This window comes from Grampus griseus (genome assembly GCF_964374135.1).
Source record: "Grampus griseus genome assembly, chromosome: 8".
NCBI lineage: Eukaryota > Metazoa > Chordata > Mammalia > Artiodactyla > Delphinidae > Grampus > Grampus griseus.
The window spans coordinates 2,699,115-2,721,672 of record NC_139002.1 but is presented as its reverse complement, the minus strand read 5'-3'; the positions used below and the strand labels follow the sequence as shown (position 1 = coordinate 2,721,672).

At 42.5% G+C, this 22,558-nt stretch overlaps 1 protein-coding gene across 3 annotated transcripts in view; it reads right to left on the bottom strand.

Annotated features, from left to right (window-relative positions):
• Window positions 1-22,558, bottom strand: part of OPCML (opioid binding protein/cell adhesion molecule like) — a gene marked incomplete at both ends in the record, with an annotated part of 1,076,008 nt that overhangs the window by 221,263 nt on the left and 832,187 nt on the right. For all 3 annotated transcript variants that reach the window (XM_082660307.1, XM_082660309.1, XM_082660308.1), the window contains one exon: window positions 3,145-3,377. In XM_082660307.1, coding sequence (XP_082516433.1) covers window positions 3,145-3,377 — 233 coding nt within the window. The remainder of the gene's footprint in view (window positions 1-3,144; window positions 3,378-22,558) is intronic.

Here is a 22,558-nt window from a genome sequence, read left to right as displayed (position 1 = left end):
CCCCTTGTTCTGGATTTCCTTAACACCTCGGTACACAGTCACAGGCTCGCCGTCACGCACCAGGGACACAGTCACAGGCTCGCCGTCACGCACCAGGGACACAGTCACAGGCTCGCCGTCACGCACCAGGGACACAGTCACAGGCTCGCCGTCACGCACCAGGGACACAGTCACAGCCTTGCCGTCACGTGGCACCAGGGCCACAGTCACAGCCTCACTGTCACGTGGCACCTTAAAGTTATCCCTTCAGTGGCCAAGATGTACCTTAGGGACCAGTGATGCTATTTTAACGAAAGCAGCTTCTTCCCTCAAAGAGAAGGAGTAGGAAACTAATCCCATCAGATACGTGGAAAGGCCACCTTATAAACCAGGAAAGGACAGGCTTTGAGGTAGTGTTAGAGCAGCTCTCACTTACTCACTTTGCAGGAAGAGGGAGCAACAAAGCCTAGACCCCATGGGATTGCCCTTCTGCTAATGACACTTGTCTGGCAGAGGTGATGAGATTGTAACATTCTCAAATGGACAGAAGATAAATAAATACCATACACACACACACACACACACACGCACACGCACACACATATGCAGATAGACAAGTTGCAGCTTGGAAATTTTTCAGTTTTTCTCATTGCAAAATCAATACCCATCAGCAGTTTGAAATTAAAGGCAGGATTAGACCTCAGTTTTATACATGCCTTATTGTATTCCAAAAGCTTTCTACTCGGTCAGATAAATCTTCTTTAAGAGGATTAGGAAACTTTCATTATCTTTAACCTGAACTAACACTAAGTCTGAAAAATTAATCTATAGACTGGACAAAAGCCGACAGCTGCTGGGAAAGAGGAGACTTCTGGGCTTTCTTCTAATTGAGCCGCAGGGTCTCGGCTTCCACCCACTGGAAACTCAACCGATTCCCAAAGGAAGAACAGCTCCCTGAGCTCCTTATTTTAGCCTCTCAGTAAATGGAAAGCCCAGTCTGCTAAGATTTCCAGGAGGAGATGCTCCCCTTCCTCCTTTGCCCTCCTGATCTCTGCACTGGATTGCCTGGAGCTACAGAAGTTGCTTGGCCTAAAGCGAGACTTGAGGACGTCACCTCTGGAATGAGGGACTCCACTGCCCTGCTTCTTGCCTCTGCCTAGAGTCTTTCTGACCCAAAGCTCTGACCCCACTGGCTTTCACATCCAGCCCCAGGAATTACTCCAAGCTTCTTACGAAGAGCATTATCCCTGAAGCTCTGTGCCACAAGCCCTTTATGGCCTGTATTGGCTTTGACATGCTTACACCGTCTGTCTTCTTCCCTGAAAAGTGATAGCCCTGTTCTGCTTGAGTCTGTTTCTGTACAGAGCCTGACAGTTCTTGTTTTCTTTCAGTGACGAATTTCCTGAATTTGAAGATAACGTTGTTGTCAAGGCCACGGAGGTGCCACGGAGGCGTCACTTCCCATGCCGAGAATTTCTGCTCCTCTGGAGCCAAGCCCAGGTGGCAGGCGGGTGGTGAGAGCTTGAGCTCCCTTGTTTTCTGCAGACATCCCCGCTCATCTCAGACGACTGATCTCAGCGAGGGCCTCCACCAGCCTCTGAGGAGAAGCATCAGCTGTGACACTTGTCTTTATCTCCAGATGGCAGCCCGTCTTGTAGCTCCCAAGCAGATCACCCCCAAGCCATACCCCTAGTGGGACATGGATGGAGAACAGACACAGCGGAGCAGTCAGATGTGGGAGTCTGGGAGCGTGTGGGTGAGAGAAGGGCTTAGAGGCTGAACGGAGGCAATGTTTCAGCACTATGGCAGCACCAGGGCCTGCCGGGAGCCAGGGCTGTAGCAGACAGACCTCTGGCCCAGCTCAGGCCATTACCACGCTGTGCAGAGCCAAAGCCCCTGATGCTCTGCTAGCAAAGAGCCGTTCCAGACAAAAGGAAAGAACGGCCGCCTTGATTTGCACACGTGACCAAAGCACGGAAAGACTCTAACCCCTACTCAGACTTCCCATGCAACCATCTGAAATGAGCAAAATTATATTTTTTAGAAAGGCAGGGATGAGGGAATCCATATTAGCTAAGCGACAATGCCATACACATTTCAGAAACTGAAAAAATATAAAACCCATTGGATCAACTGCAGGTGGGATCTGATGAAAGGCAGTTACTGACACTAAGTCACACACAGGGACTCTTTCTGAGCTCAAGGCATGGCCACAAGACATCAGCATAGGGGACACTGAGAAAGGTCCACTCAAACCTCTCCTTTGGTGGAGGAAGGATATGTCATAGGGGGATGGGAGCTAGTCTGCTCAGCACCTCATTGCTACCATGAGTGGATACCTGATAGGACTTGCTTTACATAGTGATGGGGGCAGTTCGACATAAGGTCATTTGTAGAGCTGCTTGTTTTAAGACGGTTCCCCAACTCTCTTCACTGCTCTCTGCATGAGTTTTTAATTCTTAACACTTAATAGTTGATATCTGAGATTCTGACATTTCTTCAACCCCATTTTTCTCCTACAAAGTAAAATTCAAATGAAACACTCTTAACTACTATGCCTGGGTTATACTAATTCAGACTTTTAAGGGAGAATGGGAGAGAATGTTAGGGATTCCCCCTTTTAATTATATAGACTTATTTCCAACATAGACCTGGAGATAACATTTTGACTAATATCCCTCTTGACCTCAACTCCATTGTGGGGCTAAAAGGGTGTACACGGACTCAGCAGCAATGCCAAACAGCACACAGAACCCCTTCTGGTACAGACACAACCACCAGCTATGCAAGCACAGTCATGTCACACGATTTCACATCAATATTATTAACGCTTTATCATGAAATAAGCCTCTGAACACAAGAGGCGCGGAGAGTAGTACCGTATCCATTTCCTAATATATCTTTTCCCAACTCCAGAAAGCTCAAACATGCCGAACAACCTATTAATGGCAGAAGGACCAGAGAGAAAACGGAGAAACTGTAAAGATACTCAGCACTTAGTCAAGACCCCAGCAGGTGGAAGGAATCCAGGACAGACACTCAGTCTCTGGATTCTACAGAGGAAACAGCCTTTTGTGTCTTTCTACAGGAGTAGAAGGACAAGCTGAGATCATGCGTCCCCTGCATCACTGAGGGGAACGTGAGCCCGCTGGCCAGGCCGCCTACCTTGCACGATGAGGTGCACCCGGGAGGTCTTGGGGTGGTTGTCCGTCTGCACGGAGCAGGTGTACGGGCCCTCGTCGTACACGTCCACGTTCTGGATCATGATGCTGTACTGGGTTGGCGTGTTAACCAGGATGATCACACGAGGGTCTATGGACCACTTGTCGTTCCCGGCGTAGAGGATGGTGCTACGGTTCAGCCAGGCCACCCGGGTGACCCGGTCATCTATGGTACACCTGTGAGTGAGGGTCGGGGAGGGGAGGGAGGGAGAAAGTGTTCAGAGATTCTGTTATAAACACAGCTGCTGTCACTCAAAAGGTAAATGAAATAACATAGCCCAGTGCTAAAGGGAACAAATTATTGATAAAACTTCCTAAATAGAGGGCAACAGTGGCCTGAATCCTCCTGAAGAACCGATGCTACAAAATCATTTCTACTTGATTTAGCAACATGTTATGTGAATATCTTTGCTGTATATTTGCTTTCCACCTTATTTTTTCCCTTAGGCTTCTATGAAAATTAGTTTATATTTCTCGAGCACAGTTACCACCTTGTGGGAGAAGTGGCCCAGGGCCAGAGGGGAGAGAGAGTGCATCAGTATTTCAAGCAGGTCACCAATAATCCACACAGCAAATGCTTAACTTGTTGTTAGGTCAAAAATTGGACATATTTACCTCCAGACCTCCCTCGTGTTCATCATCTCCTGTACCCCTAAGCTGCCCAAAGCCCTCCAACTGCAACTGATAACACAGAGTCTTGAAAGTCACGGTACAATGCCAGCAGTCTTTGAGGCAGTCACAGCTACCTCTTAAGATTTCAGGAGAGGGAAGGAGAAAGTGGCCAAGCAGACCACTACCCCACATACCCTAACCTACTCTTCCCAACAGACAGAGGCTACGAATGGGGGCTACGAGCAAATGGAATTTGCTTGTCGGTGTGTGTGACCTGCAGGTTATCAGGTTTAATGAAGAAATAAATGTGCCTGCTGGTCAGGAAGAAAATTTGCAAATGTGTCCCAGGAACTTAGAATGTGTGGGTGGAAAACTGAGAAAAGGAAATCCTTGAGAAATCGGAGTTGTTCAATGAAGGGCATGGTTAAAGGGCCCCAGGTGTGTCTACCCCATTACTCAGTGCTCTAGTCAGAACCTGAGTTTCAGTATCTTGGCAAATGAAAAGGTGAAATGACACCTGCTTCCCCGAGATGTCCCACCAGAGGGGGTATGAGCAGTGCCTCCTGAGGACCGGGAACGTGAAGTCAGCACCTTCAGGTAGGGACACAGGGAATAAACATGGCCACACCTCACCAGGTCTGCTCCCACCTCGACCTGGACCAGGGCTCAGGAGGTGGGAGCACCAAGGACACCGGCCATGGGGAGACACGTGTGTTTCCCTTGGCAAAGTGAACAGCCTGACATAGCCTGAATGGTCCAGGGAACAGAAGGATACTGGAGCACCAAAATGACAGCTGCCACTGAAAGGGGTGAGCGCCCAGTCTCGAGAGGCCCTCTCCCTGATGGGGAGGAGGGATAACAGTATAACTAGCTTCCAATCAGAGGGGTCTGCTATGCACACGTCCACCTGTCATTCAGCAGGTGCGGGCAGCCTCGAGGTAGGGGTGGGGTGACCACTGGGTGCAGGAAGGAAGAGATTTTTCTCTTCTATATGTTCTTTGTTATTTTTTACAACCACAGAAGTAAAATAAACATGTATAAACATGTAAACGAATACAACACAAAGACGCCTAAAGGCCGAGCTAATCTTTCTCTCCACCCAACTCCCTGCCTGGATGTCGCCATTTCAGTGACAGCCTGTTATGTCTTCCTCACCTTACTCCTTACAGACATATATTCACATACGGAAAGGTTGTGTTGATTTGGTTTTACCTAAAACAGAATCATACTCTAATATTCTTACAAAGCTTTTATTTTAACTTGGCCACAGGCATCCCTGCATACCTGTACTTATACATCTAATTCTGTAATTATTTTGCAGATGCGTCTAAGATCAGTGAGGTGAGTTTTGGGGACCCAGCTGCATTTACCTAATGGTCCCTGTATTCAGGTATCATTCAATGACTCCTTCCCACCTTCACGGATGCCTATTTGGCATAAAGAAAAACTGAAGTCATCAAAAAGTCTACAAATCATAAATGCTGGAGAGGGTGTGGAAAAAAGGGAACCCTTCTACAGTGTTGGTGGTGCAGCCACTATGGAGAACAGTATGCAGCTTCCTTAGAAAACCAAAAATAGAGTTACCATATGACTTAGCAATCCCACTCTTGAGCGTATATCCAGAGAAAACACAAATTTGAAAAGATACATACACCCCAATGTTCACTGCAGCACTGTTTACAATAGCCAGGACATGCAAGCAACCTAAATGTCCATTGACAGAGGAATGGATAAAGAAGATGTGGTATGCACATACAATGGAATATTACTCAGCCATAAAAAAGAATGAAATAATGCCATTTGCAGCAACATGGATGGACCTAGAGATTATCATACTGGATTGGCCAAAAAGTTCATTCGGTCAGTGTATTTACATTGTTCGATGAAATTCTTGGTGAAAATGAAAAATGTATCTTTTATTTTTACTTAAAACCGCATGAACTTTTTGGCCAAACCAATACCAAGTGAGGTAAGCCAGACAGAGAAAGGCAAATATAAGATATCACTTATATGTGGAATCTAAAAAAATGATACAAATGAACTTATTTACAAAACAGAAACAGACTCACAGAAAATAAACTTATGGTTACCAAAGGGAAAAGGGGGGGGGATAAATTAGGAATTTGCGTGTAACATATACATGCTATTATATATAAAATATATAAACAACAAGGACCTACTGTATAGTACAGGGAACTATACTCAGTATTTTGTAGTAAACTATAAGGGAAAAGAATCTGAAAAATATATATATGTATGTATAACTGAATCATTTTGCTGTATGCCTGAAACTAAAACAACATTGTAAATCAACTTCACTTCAATAAGGAATAAATTAACTAAAAAAAAAAAGGAAAACTAAGGTCATGTTGTCTCCTCCACATCCTTAGGGCCCTAGCTTCACTTTCTGTGCATTTTTGTTCCTTATACAGCAACTGTCCATTTCCCTTATGAGGACTAAAGCCCTAATGGGCCCTCTCTGCTCCCCACTTTCAAAAGCATTTCTTAGGAAAAAAAAATATGATAAACACATTCATTCACTCTCAGTTGCAAATCACTGATAAGAATTAACGTGCCAACTTTCTTAATAACAGCTGTATTTCCATGAAGATTGAATCCCTGTTTGAATGACTCCTAAAGGTTAAATTCCTACTGTACAGTTTGGCCAGCCTGGAAGTAGATGGTAAACTAGACAGAGTGAAGGGTGTTGTCTCCCAGACCCTGGAACCACACACACCCAGGTGACAGTGCAGACAATATGCTTGCTTTTATTTTGGTCAAGTATGTAACCCTTTGCACGTTTTAAGTTGACATAATATTTTTAAAGTTTAGGTAATAGTTGCAAAGGATGCATTTTTGGTCTGTGGAGATTATTCACATTTTAAAATTAAAATGTCATAATGGGGCTTCCCTGGTGGCGCAGTGGTTGAGAGTCCGCCTGCCAATGCAGGGGACATGAGTTCGTGCCCACATGCCGCGGAGTGGCTGGGCCCGTGAGCCATGGCCGCTGAGCCTGCGTGTCCGGAGCCTGTGCTCCGCAACGGGAGAGGCCACAACAGTGAGAGGCCGCGTACCGCAAAAATAAATAAATACATAAATAAATAAAATGTCATAATGTCCCTTTATATATATCTCTATACGAATTTAAATACCATAGCAATTTGATACTCATGGTTGTCTACTTTCAAAATTCATGAACAAGCTCTTTTTTAACAGTCATAAAATGTGCATTGTTCCTTTTCTAAACTTGAACTTGTGTATCTATTATATATCCTCTGCAGGATTTTATCCTGATATAATACTTCAAGCATATTTTGTGCTTGAAAATCTTTTATTGATCAGCTATCATATTTATTTGCAACAATATATATAAAGTATAGAGATTGAAATTTAAATTTCCTTTCATGTTCTGTGACCGTAAAGCTCTGAATAATATTTTCTTTTAGAATGAGTTATCATTACAAGGATAATACTGATAAAACAACATAAATATATTATACATGTGGTTAAGTAATAATTAAACATAAGAAGTAAACTTTTACTGGAAATATAGCTCTCAATGGGAGAGATGAGGCTTTTCTGTTTATTATACCATCGATAAATATCATTATACTAGAATGAGAGCTCAGGATCAATTCTATTCCTATTTTGCTTTGAAAAAAAAACAAGTTCACATAAGCAAGGAGATAGAAATGAAAACCTTGTATAGCAATGTCTCTCAATTCTTTGAACCTCTTCCAAGATATATGCCAAAAACCGCATAGTAATATAGCTTCAAAAATTATTTTAATGATCTCACAGCTGACAATTCAATTAATTCCTCCTTCAATTTCTTTTAAAGCAATGAATTGGAAAATACCTGACTTGCAAAGGGCTTTGTAACCCAGTATGAAATTCATTCAATTTCTCAGTATCTGGACAGTATATTGCTAACATTTTACTAGGCCTTATCAAATGACTGTTAAAGATGTGTTATTCTGTCACTTAGAAGCACTTTGTTTAACCCAATACGCTGAGAAAGGTGGGGAAAATTGAAATACTGTTTATTTTAATATGCCAAATCACCCTGCCCTCTGTCAGAAAACATCTCTCTCTCTCTGGACTCTAATTCCAAGATAGAGAAGGTACCAGTTTTGCCATGAACTCATTACTGACGAAAAACTGTGCCATTTCCTTGAGGACTTCTCTGCTTTACTTTGGTGGGACTCTCCCTCAAGACTGATACTCTGATGACAGATAATAGCGGTGGAGGTCACAACGAAAGTAAAGGAACATTCTCTCCCGGACAATTAAAGTGGGAGCAGTCAGAAAGGACAACCAGAACTACAACTCACACACAGGTCTTTCTCAGGCAGATCCATTGTAGGACATTTTAGATCTTGAAAATGTACTTCTTTAGATGCATTTCCTTGTGTTAAGACCTACAACTGCAGGTTGGGGGTGAATCGCACCGGTTCAAATTGCCGCAGGGTCTGGTAGGGGCTGACTTTGAGGCAGGGCAGTCCAAATCCACCCTCTGGTCAGCACACACTCTCAGTGCCCTGCCACACAGCCCTTGGAAAGCCTTGTGTACCTCTCGGTGGACGTACCCCGGATGGATGACTAAGGTCCAATTCACCTGCTCTCAAGCCTGGGCCTCATTAGTGGGCATGGAAAACACACAGAGGGAAGTAAGTCCATCTCTCTAATGGGGTAGAGCTGCTTCACTGAGTCTACACAGCCCTAGAACCTAACAGATGACAAAGACACTTAGCAGAAGGATTCTGTCAGTTGAGGACAGTTATCTGCCTCTTAATGCTTCTGTGTCCCAGAAGAACGCATCCTTTCAGTGCTTCTAGCTTTCCTCCATCACGACAGGGCCGTTTCACCGTCCTCTGAACAGCAGGAAGAAGAGCTCAGAAAAGGACTTAACATTATGCTTAAGTATTGTTCCAAACCCCGCTCCTGCCCTGCTGGCTGTGGGTACGTCTTGGACTCTCTTTAACCAGAAGCCCACGAAGGAGGGTTTTTAATGTTAAATAAGGGGGAGCCAAGAGGAAAGTTAAGGAATATTAATGACAGCTTTCCAATTTCTTGAAAGCCCTTTCAGGTATTTAAAATTCTTACATTCCAACCTAACCCTGCCTACTGGCCCAAATACGATAGAACTCAAGGCACCTCTACTGGAACGTCTACAATTACACAGTGAGTGTTCTGTGCCCAGCACAGTTTAAGAACCTTCCGTATATTAAATCACTTGATCCCACAGCTACCCTTTGAGAGACACTCTATCACTGTCCACATTGTACAATGAGGAACAGACAGAGACGTTCAGGACTCCTGACGTCCAAGTCTGGCACCATTGTAACCGAGCAGGACCCCATGGGGGCCTTCCCAGGACAGGCCTTCCCCCAGATCCTCTGCTTTGCTCCTCTCTGAAGTACCTAGATAATAGTGTTTGATGCACATTTCCTGAGTTGTTTTGCAGATGTAAACCTACCCCCCTCCAACAAATGGAAGATGTTAACTCCCTTGAGCACATAGCCCCAGGCCTCCTGTTGCCTAAGGACTGATAATTTTAACCCCTGTGACACCACCCTGCTGCCTCACCATCAGACAGTCGGAGAATTGTGCACAAGCTGATCATAAACGTTTCTCTGCTCCAAACTCCGAAGTTTCAGTTTGTTTGGCCTCACTGTGTGGTGGGCCCACAAACTTGCGTTAACACCATCAGGCAGGGGATTCAAACCTGGGCAGCCTGGCACGGGGGGGTCCCTGTACTTCAGGGCTTCTTCTTAATAATAATAATAATAAAAAGTGCTTGTGGTTTGAGAACCCAAGTTATTAGGCCAGCCAGAGTTTCCCTCAAAGTTATGGTACTTATTTAATCTTCTCATAAGTGATAAAACAGCTTTGGGGAACAGGAAGAACATTTGGAAGTGATTTTTTCACATCCGTAAACCACCTCTAGCTATGTGTGAGGAGAGGTGTGGAGATAAGAATCAGAAAGAGCAAAGGAACACCTGAAAGACAGTGGAGGAAAGGGGTCCTGCTTGCAAAGCATCATGTCCAGCTCCGCTGAATATGCAACGTGGGATTAAGGTGCCCGGATTGGTTTCACAGTTAGGGGAAACCCATGCCTTAAAGCAGTGGTTTTCAAACTTTGCTGTGCATCAAAATCACCTACAGAGATTTTTAGAACACAGATCGCTCAGCCCACCTCCCAAGACCTTCCATTCAGTGAGCTGGAGGTGGGCTGAGGATTTGCCTTCCTAACCAGTTTCCAGGTAAGGTCAGAGATGCTGGTCTGGGGACTGCCCTTTGAGAACCACTGCCTCAAAGAAACAAGACAAAAGACACACAGGAATTCAATCAAGATAACAAAGTCTTCCTGAAAAGTGCACTTGGCCGGCTTTCTTGGTTTTGTTTGTGGTTGTTATTTTGTTCTCATTTTTATATCTTGCCTCTGAAAATACAAAACTAAAAAGTGCCACGATTCACACAACAGTATTTAATGAGTGTCTCATGTGTACCAGGCGACGCTGTAGGAGCTGAGATGCCTGAAAGAGGCAGACAAAGGTCATGCCCTTTGAGGCTACAATAAAAACACCTAAGTAAATAGGTATGCTGTTTTCAGAAAATGGTAACTGGTGAAACTGAAAGCAGGGCAAGGAACGGAGAGGGCCGTGGGGATTGGGAGCATCCTTGATGGAGAGAGAGTACTCCAGAATGCCCCACTGCGCCTGCTTGCTAGATGCTCATGTCTTTATCATCCGAAATCTGAACGCAATATGACACGTGTCTGAAGATCAAGTCTGCATTAAAAATAAATGTCACATACACAGATTAAAAATAAATCTCACTTACACGTACAGATAGCTGCAGGAACATTTAGATAATCTGGAGAGCTGGAGAACAAGTCTTGGAAACCAGCCTAACAAATGGTGTGTCTCCTTTACAGATAACTTTATAGATTCTGTGTTCAAAGAACTGACAATTGGCATTTTGAGAAACTGAAGTTAACTAGAAGATGCCTTGGTATTGGGATAATACCTAAATTATATCGCATGCCCCTCTGCCTTCATGAATAGTACACAGTGGCAGATAGAATTTGATCACTAATACAGACACATTGGTCTATACCTCTTTGTAATGTGACGGTCTTCTTCACAGAATTTACAACACTGGCTTTAATCATATACGTACGTATTCGTTAGGCTGTAAATAACTGTCTCAGTGGTCTTCACTTTGTATCACCAGCACTTCCCAACGGTCCACCTGGCAGCTAGGAGGTGATCAGCATATACTTATAATGATTAAAAGATGTTGGGACTTCCCTGGTGGTTAAGAATCCACCTGCCAAAGCAGGGGACAGGGGTTCGAGCCCTGGTCCGGGAAGATACCACATGCTGCGGAGCAATGAAGCCTGTGTGCCACAACTACTGAGCCTACGCTCTAGGGGCCGCGAACCACAACTACTGAAGGCCGCATGCCTAGAGCCCGTGCCCTGCAACAAGAGAAGCCACCGCAATGAGAAGCCCGCACAACACAATGAAGAGCAGCCCCCGCTCGCCGCAACTAGAGAAAGCCCACACACAGCAACGAGGACCCAACGCAGCCAAAAATAAATACATAATTAATTAAATAATTAAAAAAAAAGATGTAAGATAATGTGTTTCAAACTGACATAGAAAGAACCCACATAGGATTATAGCTAATGATACTGTATCATATCCTTGAAATTTGCTGCGAGAGTAGATCTTAAATGTTTTCACCACAAAAAAGAAACGCTACGTGATGGGATGGAGGTGACAGCTTACTCTATAAAGGTAATCATCTGGCAATAAATAAATGCATCAAATCAACATGCTGTACACCTTAAACTTACACGGTGTTATATGTAAATTCTATTTCAATAAAGCTGGGAAAAAAGGACCCACATAGGTGAAGTAGATGTCTTTGGAGATACATGTATGTGTGTATCTCTCTACGAGTCTTTGTAAAAAATTTTTTATTGGAGTATAGTTGATTTACAATGTTGTGTTAGCTTCAGGTGTACAGCAAAGTAAATCAGTTATGCATGCATATATATCCACTCTTTTTTTTTTTAGATTCTTTTCCCATATAGGCCATTATAGAGCACTGAGTAGAGTTCCTTGTGCTATACAGCAGGTTCTTATTAGTTATTTATTTTATATATAGTAGTGTGTATATGTCAGTCTCAGTCTCTCAATTTATCCCTCCCCCCCTTATCCCTTGGTCTATGAGTGATTTATACACACAAACACACACACAAGGTCCACAGGTCCTCTGCTGTAGTTTTTAATTCACTGTTTTCATTTTTATAATACTCTGTACAAATATCACGTATGCATGTTGTGGATGTGGTCTGACCACAGTGAGATTTCAGTGTTTGGTCTCGTGTCTGTCAGTACAAGGGCATCAGTGAGTACTTCTTTCATTGTCTGAGGCTAATGAGAAACGTATGAGGTAGACTCAGAGTGTCAGCAAGGCGTCCCTGCCAAGGAAAGCTGCGTGATGCCAGAGCAATGGGGGTCCCCGAAGTTTCAGTGAACCCAAGTGGAGGAGACCTTAGGCATCAAGGGCACATGCTGAAGTCAGAGGGGTCCTTACAGCAGTCAGCACCATAACCACACGCAACTCGGAAACTGATTTGAATAAAGCATCACCTGCCCCACCGACGCTGACGACTTTAATTGTATTAGTTTATATGTGTGTGACCTATAATTTTAGATTTTTGAGTCACAGAAGGGTATAAGGTTAAGGCATTTATACCTAGTTTCATGATTTTAGGTACTTAACATATTAAAAATAGTATTACCACTGGGAATCCCTGGTCACCTTGTCTCTGCCCACCCCTGTCCCCTGCCTGAGAAAATGATCTTCCAGAAAATTTTCAAGTTAAGAAATGCTGAAAGACGTAAAAGGGTTGAATGGTAAAACCCCAAAATGCATTTCTTTGAAATTCATTTTTAAATTTACACACAATATTAGTTTTGTTTTTTTTTGCTTTTGTTTGTCAATTGCCTTTTTTTAAATAAATTGAGAGTTAACTGATTTTCATTTAAAAACCTTACATGTATTAAAATATATTAACAATGCTAGTTCAAAAAATGGAAAGAAGGTGATCTTGCTTTAGAGAATTCAAGGACCAATAATAAAGGAACGTTTTAAAGGCAAGGAGAGGAGGGAAGAAAAAATGAAAAAATTTTAGACCAATTCCTAAGGTATGCTAAATTGCACCAAGCTGTTCTCCTGGGAAGCTTTAATGACTCAGTTATTTCCTGAGTTACAAATACAGCCAAGTCCAGAACATCAAGAAGAACCCTAAGTTACATAAGGGGAAATTTTACGATTCAGAGGGAGTAATAACTCTGCTAGAGCTAATATGTAGGGATAGGGTCCTGGTGGAGAATATATAGGAGAGCCTCTGCAGAGGATGGGGCGGGGTCAGAGCTGCTTAGAGGGTCTTCAGGAGTGCAAGAGATTGACTTTGAAGGCTGCCAGATACACGGCATCCTCACATTGTTCCTAATTGGGGGATGGTGCCTTGCTCACAGCAGCTGGAGTGTGGAGTCACATTAATACACAGGAAGGGTGTGTATGTGTTGTGTGCATGTGTGTACGTGTGTAGTTGGGGGAGGGATGTTATCCAGAGAAAAGTAGGAAACATATACCAAGGCATGCAGGATGAGCGTCCTGGAGGACATAAAGTATTTAAACAAAACCAAGGAAGGTGTGGGGTATCCTGAAAACAGTGTCATTGGAAGCAGTCCAGGGCTCTCCAGAGTGTTTTTCTTTGTTTATATTAGGATTGGAAACACTGGGAATTTATTTACTCATTTTGTAAATATTTACTGAATACCTACTGGATGCTAGGGCTTTTCAAACTTTTAAATGCCCACAAGTTACCTGTGCACGTCATTAATTCACTAGATCTGGGTGGGAACCAACATTCTGCATTCCTACCATGCTGATGGGGAGCGGGGAACGACACTTTGAGTAGCCCAATGTTACTGTGAACCAGAGATGCAACTGTCAATAAGACAAGGACCAGCCTTCTTACATTATGATACTTACACACTATGATACTTAATATATAAGCATATACTGATGGGATCAATCTTATTGAATAGGAGCAACTGATGACATAGGAGAAAGCAGATGACTCACAAGGAAAAATTACGGTAAAGGTGAAAGAGTGTGGGATCTAAAGCACATGAAGGAAGGGTGCTTCAGCTGTTGTGCCATAAGAGAAGGAAAAAATAATAGCAACGCACCTCAATTTGTGGATCTGGCTAGGGGAAAGCAAGGAGGCTCCCGAGTGACGGTTTCTATCTTTTCCTAAGTAGACGGCAAAGTTATCAGTTGAGGGTAAATGGGAATGTAAGAAAGAGGGGAAGGTAGATGCAAGAAAAAGTGAAATAGCTGCTACAGAAAATGACAGCAAAATTGCTAGGGAACTATACTAGGATTCACAGGCAGTGCTGAGGCCCCACTTACAGCTGATGACCAAGAATTTACAGCGACACTACTCTGCCAGCTGTGAGGATATTCTCCAACCAAGAATATCTGCTGAGCTGCTGAGCTGCAGGCGGAGACAGCGTGGATGGCTGGGTTCATCCAGTGTTAAAGAGTGCCAGGTGGGCCAGGGAAAAGAAGCCAAGCTTTAAAGAAACTGGAAAACAGATGAGTGAAAGGAGACATGATGACAGGGACCCTGATGGACAGAGAGAACCCGGTGGGTTCCATGCACTGGAAGCTTGAATGAGGTCCTTGAGCAAATGAGTTGGCACGAAAGAGGCTGGACGTGATGGGAAGTAGGATACATGGTGACCACACAGTGGTGGCCCTCGTCCACAAAGGATTAAACCCATCTCAGGCCAGATGGGTCATCCAGATGACTCTTGACAATACTGAGAATGACGTAGGGGAGTCTAGAGTTCTTTATGAGCCTTGATGACATATGTAAATTGGACACTAAAGAGACAGTATGTTGCGGTGCTGAGGAGAGGGCCTTGGCTCAGACAGGCAAGGGCTCTGCTATTGACCAACAGACGGCCTCAGGACAGGCTCTTTGTTTACCCCCTCAGAGCCTCCCTTTCCCCGTCTGTGAAGTTGGATGTACACACTCACCTACCTCCCAGGGCTATTATGAAGCTGAATGAAATAATACTGATACATGAACCAGAGTCAGAATTGTACCTGCACATAGCAAACATTCCTTAAACAGAACCTGCTCTATTACTATTGTCAGAGAGCTTGTTGCTGCATTTGGAAAAACATAATTCAACTGCTGTTATATGGGAGTGTATGTTAGTTTAACCAAGTGATACTGAATGCATTGGTTTATCATTTCCCAAGGACTTCTGAAGCCTTCTCTTTCTGTATTTTCAGATATATACAGAATGGAGTTCCACTGAGGGTTGTTTGAGCCCAGTTTCAAGACAGGTTATTCCACTCACTAATAGCTCAGAAAGAAGGTGAGATTTACATTTTTACCAAAACCCAGAACACTGGTTCAAGGCTTTCTCAGTCCACCTACAGACACTTTCGCGTCTAAGATCTTCTCACTCTTGAGAAGCATTCTGTACTTCACCTATGCAGAGCTCTGCAGTAGGATTTCACTTCCACCTAAGGTTTACTTTCTCAGCTAAAGCCACTGAGACAGCTTTAAGTTTGTATTTGTATCAGGCTTCGATCACAGCGTGTTGGCACAGTGGTTGACGGGCTGGTTTCTAGATTGATGGCCGGTGGCTGGTAAAATGCCGTATTTCTTAAAATACATAATTGAGAGATCAATCAGTACAGCTGTGCGCACCTGAAGGCGAATCCCCGTTGGCCCGCAGGCCCGACAGCTTATGCAGTGGTGTCCTTGTCTTGGGTAGTTTCCGTGTACACATAGGACAACCCTCACCCTAGACCAGATACTCAGAACATTCCATCCTCAAGCAGATAGAGGCATTGCTCAAAGCAAACACTAACCGTGTAAGTGCTAAAGAGAAATGGGACAATGGGGACAGGATCACAGTCGAAGGGATTACTTCAGGTCAGGAGTTTCAGAGCAGCATGTTCAGTTCTAAGAGATGTTTACTGCACACGTGCTGCAGGGCACCAAGGAGAAGGGAAAATTATTCCAGGAGTCTCACTCCCAACCCAAGGAGACCCCGTTAGCTGGTGAGGCAGTGGTAAGGGTACATCTCCGGGCAGGTGAAGGAGAAGCATAGAATTTAGCCGAGGGTCTCCCCACAGAACAATGCCCAGGTTAGTCACTGGTGGATGGTCCCCTCACATCTGGAATTACAGGTGGCTTTGGAAGCCACCTTTTCTCCACTTTCTTCCTTTGCAACTTCCTCTTGAAAGGTATAGCATAAGGCAAAGCCATTTCAGAAGCAGTGAGCCCTTGGGGAAAGAAGAAAAGCATCTTTTAAAGATAAGAATGATGAAAGCTTCTCCTCTCCCGTCATCCAGGCCCAATTCCTTGCCCTTCTGGTGCAGGCCAGTGGTGTGGAACTCCAGGGGGGTTGTAAAAGGCAGGCAGGCTTTTCCTCTCAGCCCTGACTCCTTGTCTCAGACAACAGCTATCGCAGAAGCTGCTCAGCGGCCGGTCGGGAACGCCTTGAGAAGTCACCCCAAACGGTTCACGGTATTTATTTGTCGCTGGCTCCCACTCCACCGTCCCTACCACTACATCCTCAACAGCTTTAAAACCCAGCCTCCCAACTTGTTCATTATAGTTGGCAAAGAAGTGAGCAAGATGAAATTAAAGTGTTTCCCAAGCACACACCATTTTCATTCCATTCAATACATTATCCTGACATATTTACTCACAGCCATGTCTGTCTCCGTATCATCCACGGAAAAGTATAAATTAAAATTTTAAATTAAAAGCAAAGAGTCTGGGGAGCTTGATATCTTTCTGAAGAATGGAGAAAGTCAGCCACGGGCTCCCAGCATGAGTATCACGGGAGCAAAGACTCTGGCAGTACAGAAATTACAGCCCACGGATTTCCCTACAAATACCTTCCCACATATAACGTGAGAAATCATGGAATCCCAAAGTCAGGCAAACCCTCAAAAGTCATTCTTCTTCCTGCAGAATTAGGTATAAACAAACCCGGCTCCTTCTGGGTTCAGGTGAAACTTATCAGAAACTGGTAAAGCACTGATTTATTTATGAAACAAAAAATATGCTGAAAGTTGATGAGCTTTTATCCCATCTGTAGAATTTCTGTGTAATATTCTGGTTAAGAGAATAAATATTTTAATAAGGGGTACACCAGTTCCAGTCACAGATCTGTCATTTACTATACTCCTGATCCTTTGTGAGCACTAGTTTTTCACATTTATAAAATAGAAACAATATTTTAAAAATCATAGACTGGGAGACTGGTTCAAGATGGCAGAGTAGAAAGACATGTGCTCACTCCCTGTTTCGAGAACACCGGAATCACAACTAACTGCAGAACAATCATCAACAGGAAGACACTGGAACTCACCAAAAAAGATATCCCACAGGCAAAGGCAAAGGAGGAGCTGCAGTGAGATGGTAGGAGGGGCGCAATCACAATAAAATCAAATCCCATAACTGCTGGGTGGGAGAACTCACAAACTGGAGAACACTTAAACCACAGAAATCCACCCACTGGAGTGAAATCCACCCACTGGTTCTGAGCCCCACGTCAGGCTTCCCAACCTGGGGGCCCGGCAACAGGAGGAGGAATTCCTAGAGAATCAGACTTTGAAGCCTAGCGGGATTTGATTGCAGGACTTTGACAGGACTGGGGGAAACAGAGACTCCACTCTTGAAGGTCACACACAAAGTAGTGTGTGCATCGGGACCCAGGGGAAGTGACCCCATAGGAGACTGAACCAGACCTACCTGCTAGTTTTGGAGGGTCTCCTGCAGAGGTGGGGGGTGGCTGTGCCTCACCGAAAAGACAAGGACACTGGCAGCAGAAGTTCTGGGAAGTACCCCTTGGCGTGAGCTCTCCCAGTGTCTGCCATTAGCCCCACCAAAGAGCCCAAGTAGACTCCAGTGTTGGGTCGCCTCAGGCCAAACAACCAACAGGGAGGGAACCCACCCCACCCATCAGCAGACAAGCAGATTAAACTTTTACTGAGCTCTGCCCACCAGAGCAACAGCCAGCTCTACCCACCACCAGTGCTGCCCATCAGGAAACTTGCACAAGCCTCTTAGGTAGCCTCATCCACCAGAGGGCAGACAGCAGAAGCAAGAAGAACTACAATCCTGCAGCCTGTGGAACAAAAACCACATTCACAGAAAGATAGACAAGATGAAAAGGCAAAGGGCTATGTACCAGATAAAGGACAAGATAGAACCCAGGAAACACAACTAAATGAAGTGGAGATAGGCAACCTTCCAGAAAAAGAATTCAGAATAATGATAGTGAAGATGATCCAGGACCTTGGAAAAAGAATGAAGGTAAAGATCGGGAAGATGCAAGAAATATTTAACAAACATCTAGAGGAATTAAAGAACAAAGAAACAGAGATGAACAATACAATAACTGAAATGAAAAATACACTAGAAGGAATCAATAGCAAAATAACTGAGGCAGAAGAACGGATAAGTGACCTGGAAGACAGAATGGTGGAATTCACTGCTGCGGAACAGAATTAAGAAAAAAGAATGAAAAGATATGAAGACAGCCTAAGAGACTTCTGGGACAACATTAAACGCAACAACATTGGCGTTATAGGGGTCCCAGAAGGAGAAGAGAAAGGACCCGAGAAAACATTAGAATAGATTATAGTCGAAAACTTCCCTAACATGGGAAAGGAAATAGCCACCTAAGTCCAGGAAGTGCAGAGAGTCCCAGACAGCACAAACCCAAGGAGAAACATGCCAAAACACATAGTCATCAAATTGGCAAAAATTAAAGACAAAGAAAAATTATTGAAAGCAGCAAGGGAAAAATGACAAATAGCATACAAGGGAACTCCCATAAGGTTAACAGCTGATTTCTCAGCAGAAACTCTACAAGCCAGAAGGGAGTGGCATGATATACTTAAAGTGATGAAAGGGAAGAAACTACAACCAAGATTACTCTACCCAGCAAGGATCTCATTCAGATTCAATGGAGAAATCAAAAGCTTTACAGACAAACAGAAGCTAAGAGAATTCAGCACCACCAAACCAGCTCTACAACAAATGCTAAAGGAACTTCTCTAACTGGGAAACACAAGAGAAGAAAAGGACCTACAGAAACAAACCCAAAACAATTAAGAATATGGTGATAGGAACATACATATCGATAATTACCTTAAACGTGAATGGATTAAATGCTCCAACCAAAAGACACAGGCTTGCTGAATGGATACAAAAACAAGACCCATATATACGCTGTCTACAAGAGACCCACTTCAGACCTAGGGACACATACTGACTGAAGCTGAGGGGATGGAAAAAGATATTCCATGCAAATGGAAATCAAAAGAAAGCTGCAGTAGCAATACTCATAGCAGATAAAACAGACTTTAAAATAAAGAATGTTACAAGAGACAAGGAAGGACACTACATAATGATCAAGGGATCAATCCAAGAAGAAGATATAACAGTTATAAATATACAGGCACCCAACATAGGGACACCTCAGTACATAAGGCAACTGCTAACAGCTCTAAAATAGGAAATTGACAGTAACACAATAATAGTGGGAGACTTTAACACTTCACTTACACAAATGGACAGATCATCCAAACAGAAAATTAATAAGGAAATACAAGCTTTAAATGACACAATAGACCAGATAGATTTAATTCATATTTATAGGACATTCCATCCAAAAACAGCAGATTACACTTTCTCCTCAAGTACGCATGGAACATTCCTAGGATAGATCACATCTTGAGTCACAAATCAAGCCTCAGTAAATTTAAGAAAACTGAAATCATATCAAGCATCTTTTCTGACCACAACACTATGAGATTAGAAATCAATTACAGGGAAAAAAACGTAAAAAACACAAACAGATGGAGGCTAAAAAATACGTTACTAAATAACCTAGAGATCACTGAAGAAATCAAAGAGGAAATCAAAAAATACCTAGAGATAAATGACAACAAAAACACAACGATCCAAAACCTATGGGATGCAGCAAAAGCAGTTGTAAGAGGCAAGTTTATAGCTATACAAGCCTATCGCAAGAAACAAGAAACATCTCAAATAAACAATCTAACATTACACCTAAAGAAACTAGAGAAAGAAGAACAATCAAACTCCAAATTTAGCAGAAGGAAAGAAATCATAAAGATCAGAGCAGAAATAAATGAAATAGAAACAAAGAAAACAATAGCAAAGATCAATAAAACTAAAAGCTGGTTCTTTGAGAAGATAAACAAAATTGATAAACCATTAGCCAGACTGATCAAGAGGGAGAAGACTCAAATCAATAAAATTAGAAATGAAAAAGGAGAAGTTACAACAGACACCGCAGAAATACAAAGCATCCTAAGAGACTACAAGCAACTCTATGCCAATAAAATGGACAATCTGGAAGTAATGGACAAATTCTTAGAAAGGCATAACCTTCCAAGACTGAACCAGGGAGAAACAGAAAATATGAACAGACCAATCACAAGAAATGAAATGGAAACTGTGATTAAAAATCTTCCAACAAACAAAAGTCCAGGAACAGATGGCTTCACAGGTGAATTGTATCATTTACAGAAGAGCTAACACCCATCTTTCTCAAACTCTTCCAAAAAATTGTAGAGGAAGGAACACTCCCAAACTCATTCTATGAGGCCACCATCACCCTGATACCAAAACCAAAGATACTACAAAAAAAGAAAATTACAGACCAATATCGCTGATGAATATAGATGCAAAAACCCTCAACAAAATACTAGCAAACAGAATTCAACAACACATTAAAAGGATCATACACCATGATCAAGTGGAATTTATCCCAGGGATGCAAGGATTCTTCAATGTATGCAAATCAATCAATGTGACACACCATATTAACAAACTGAAGAAGAAAAAATATATGATCATCTCAATAGATGCAGAAAAAGCTTTTAACAAAATTCAACACCCATCTATGATAAAAACTCTCCAGAAAGTGGGCATAGAGGGAACCTACCTCAACATAATTAAGGCCATATATGACAAACCCACAGCAAACATCATTCTCAATGGTGAAAAACTGAAAGCATTTCCTCTAAGATCAGGAACAAGACAAGGTTGCCCACTCTCATCACTATTATTCAACATAGTTTTGGAAGTCCTAGCCATGGCAATCAGAGAAGAAAAAGAAATAAAAGGAATACAAATTGGAAAAGAAGAAGCAAAACTGTCGCTGTTTGCAGATGACATGATACTATATATAGAGAATCCTAAAGATGCCACCAGAAAACTATTAGAGCTAATCAATGAATTTGGTAAAGTTACAGGATACAAAATTAATGTACAGAAATATCTTGCATGCCTATACACTAATGATGAAAAATCTGAAAGAGATATTAAGGAAACCCTCCCATTTACCATTGCAACAAAAAGAATAAAATACCTAGGGATAAACCTACCTAGGGAGACAAAAGACCTGTATGCAGAAAACTATAAGACACCTTTGAAAGAAATTAAAGATGATCCCAACAGATGGAGAGATATATCATGCTCTTGGATTGGAAGAATCAATATTGTGAAAATGACTGTACTACTCAAAGCAATCTACAGATTCAATGCAATCCCTATCAAATTACCAATGGCATTTTTTACAGAACTAGAACAAGAAATCTTAAAATTTGTATGGAGACACAAAAGACCCCGAATAGCTGAAGCAGTCTTGAGGGAAAAAAAACGGAGCTGGAGCAATCAGACTCCCTTACTTCAGACTATACTACAAAGCTACAGTAATCAAGACAATATGGTACTGGCACAAAAACAGAAATATAGATCAATGGAACAGGATAGAAAGCCCAGAGATAAACCTATGCACCTATGGTCAACTAATTTATGACAAAGGAGGCAAGGATATATAATGGAGAAAAGACAGTCTCTTCAATAAGTGGTGCTGGGAAAACTGGACAGCTACATGTAAAAGAATGAAATTAGAACACTCCCTAACACCATACACAAAAATAAATTCAAAATGGATTAGAGACCTAAATGTAAGACCGGGCACTATAAAACTCTTAGAGGAAAACATAGGAAGAACACTCTTTGACATAAATCACAGCAAGATCCTTTTTGATCCATCTCCTAGAGTAATGGAAATAAAAACAAAAATAAACAAATGGGACCTAATGAAACTTCAAAGCTTTTGCACAGCAAATGAAACCATAAACAAGACGAAAATATAACCCTGAGAATGGGAGAAAATATTTGCAAACGAATCAACGGACAAAGGATTAATCTCCAAAATATATATACAGCTCATGCAGCTCAATATTAAAAAAACAAACAACCCAATCCAAAAATGGACAGAAGACCTAAATAGACATTTCTCCAAAGAAGACATACAGATGGCCAAGAGGCACATGAAAAGCTGCTCAACATCACTAATTGTTAGAGAAATGCAAATCAAAACTACAATGAGGTATCACCACACACTGGTTAGAATGGGTATCATGAGAAAATCTACAAACAACAAATGCTGGAGAGAGTGTGGAGAAAAGGGAATCCTTTTGCACTGATGGTGGGAATGTAAATTGATACAGCCACTATGGAGAACAATATGGAGGTTCCTTAAAAAACTAAAAATAGAATTACCATATGA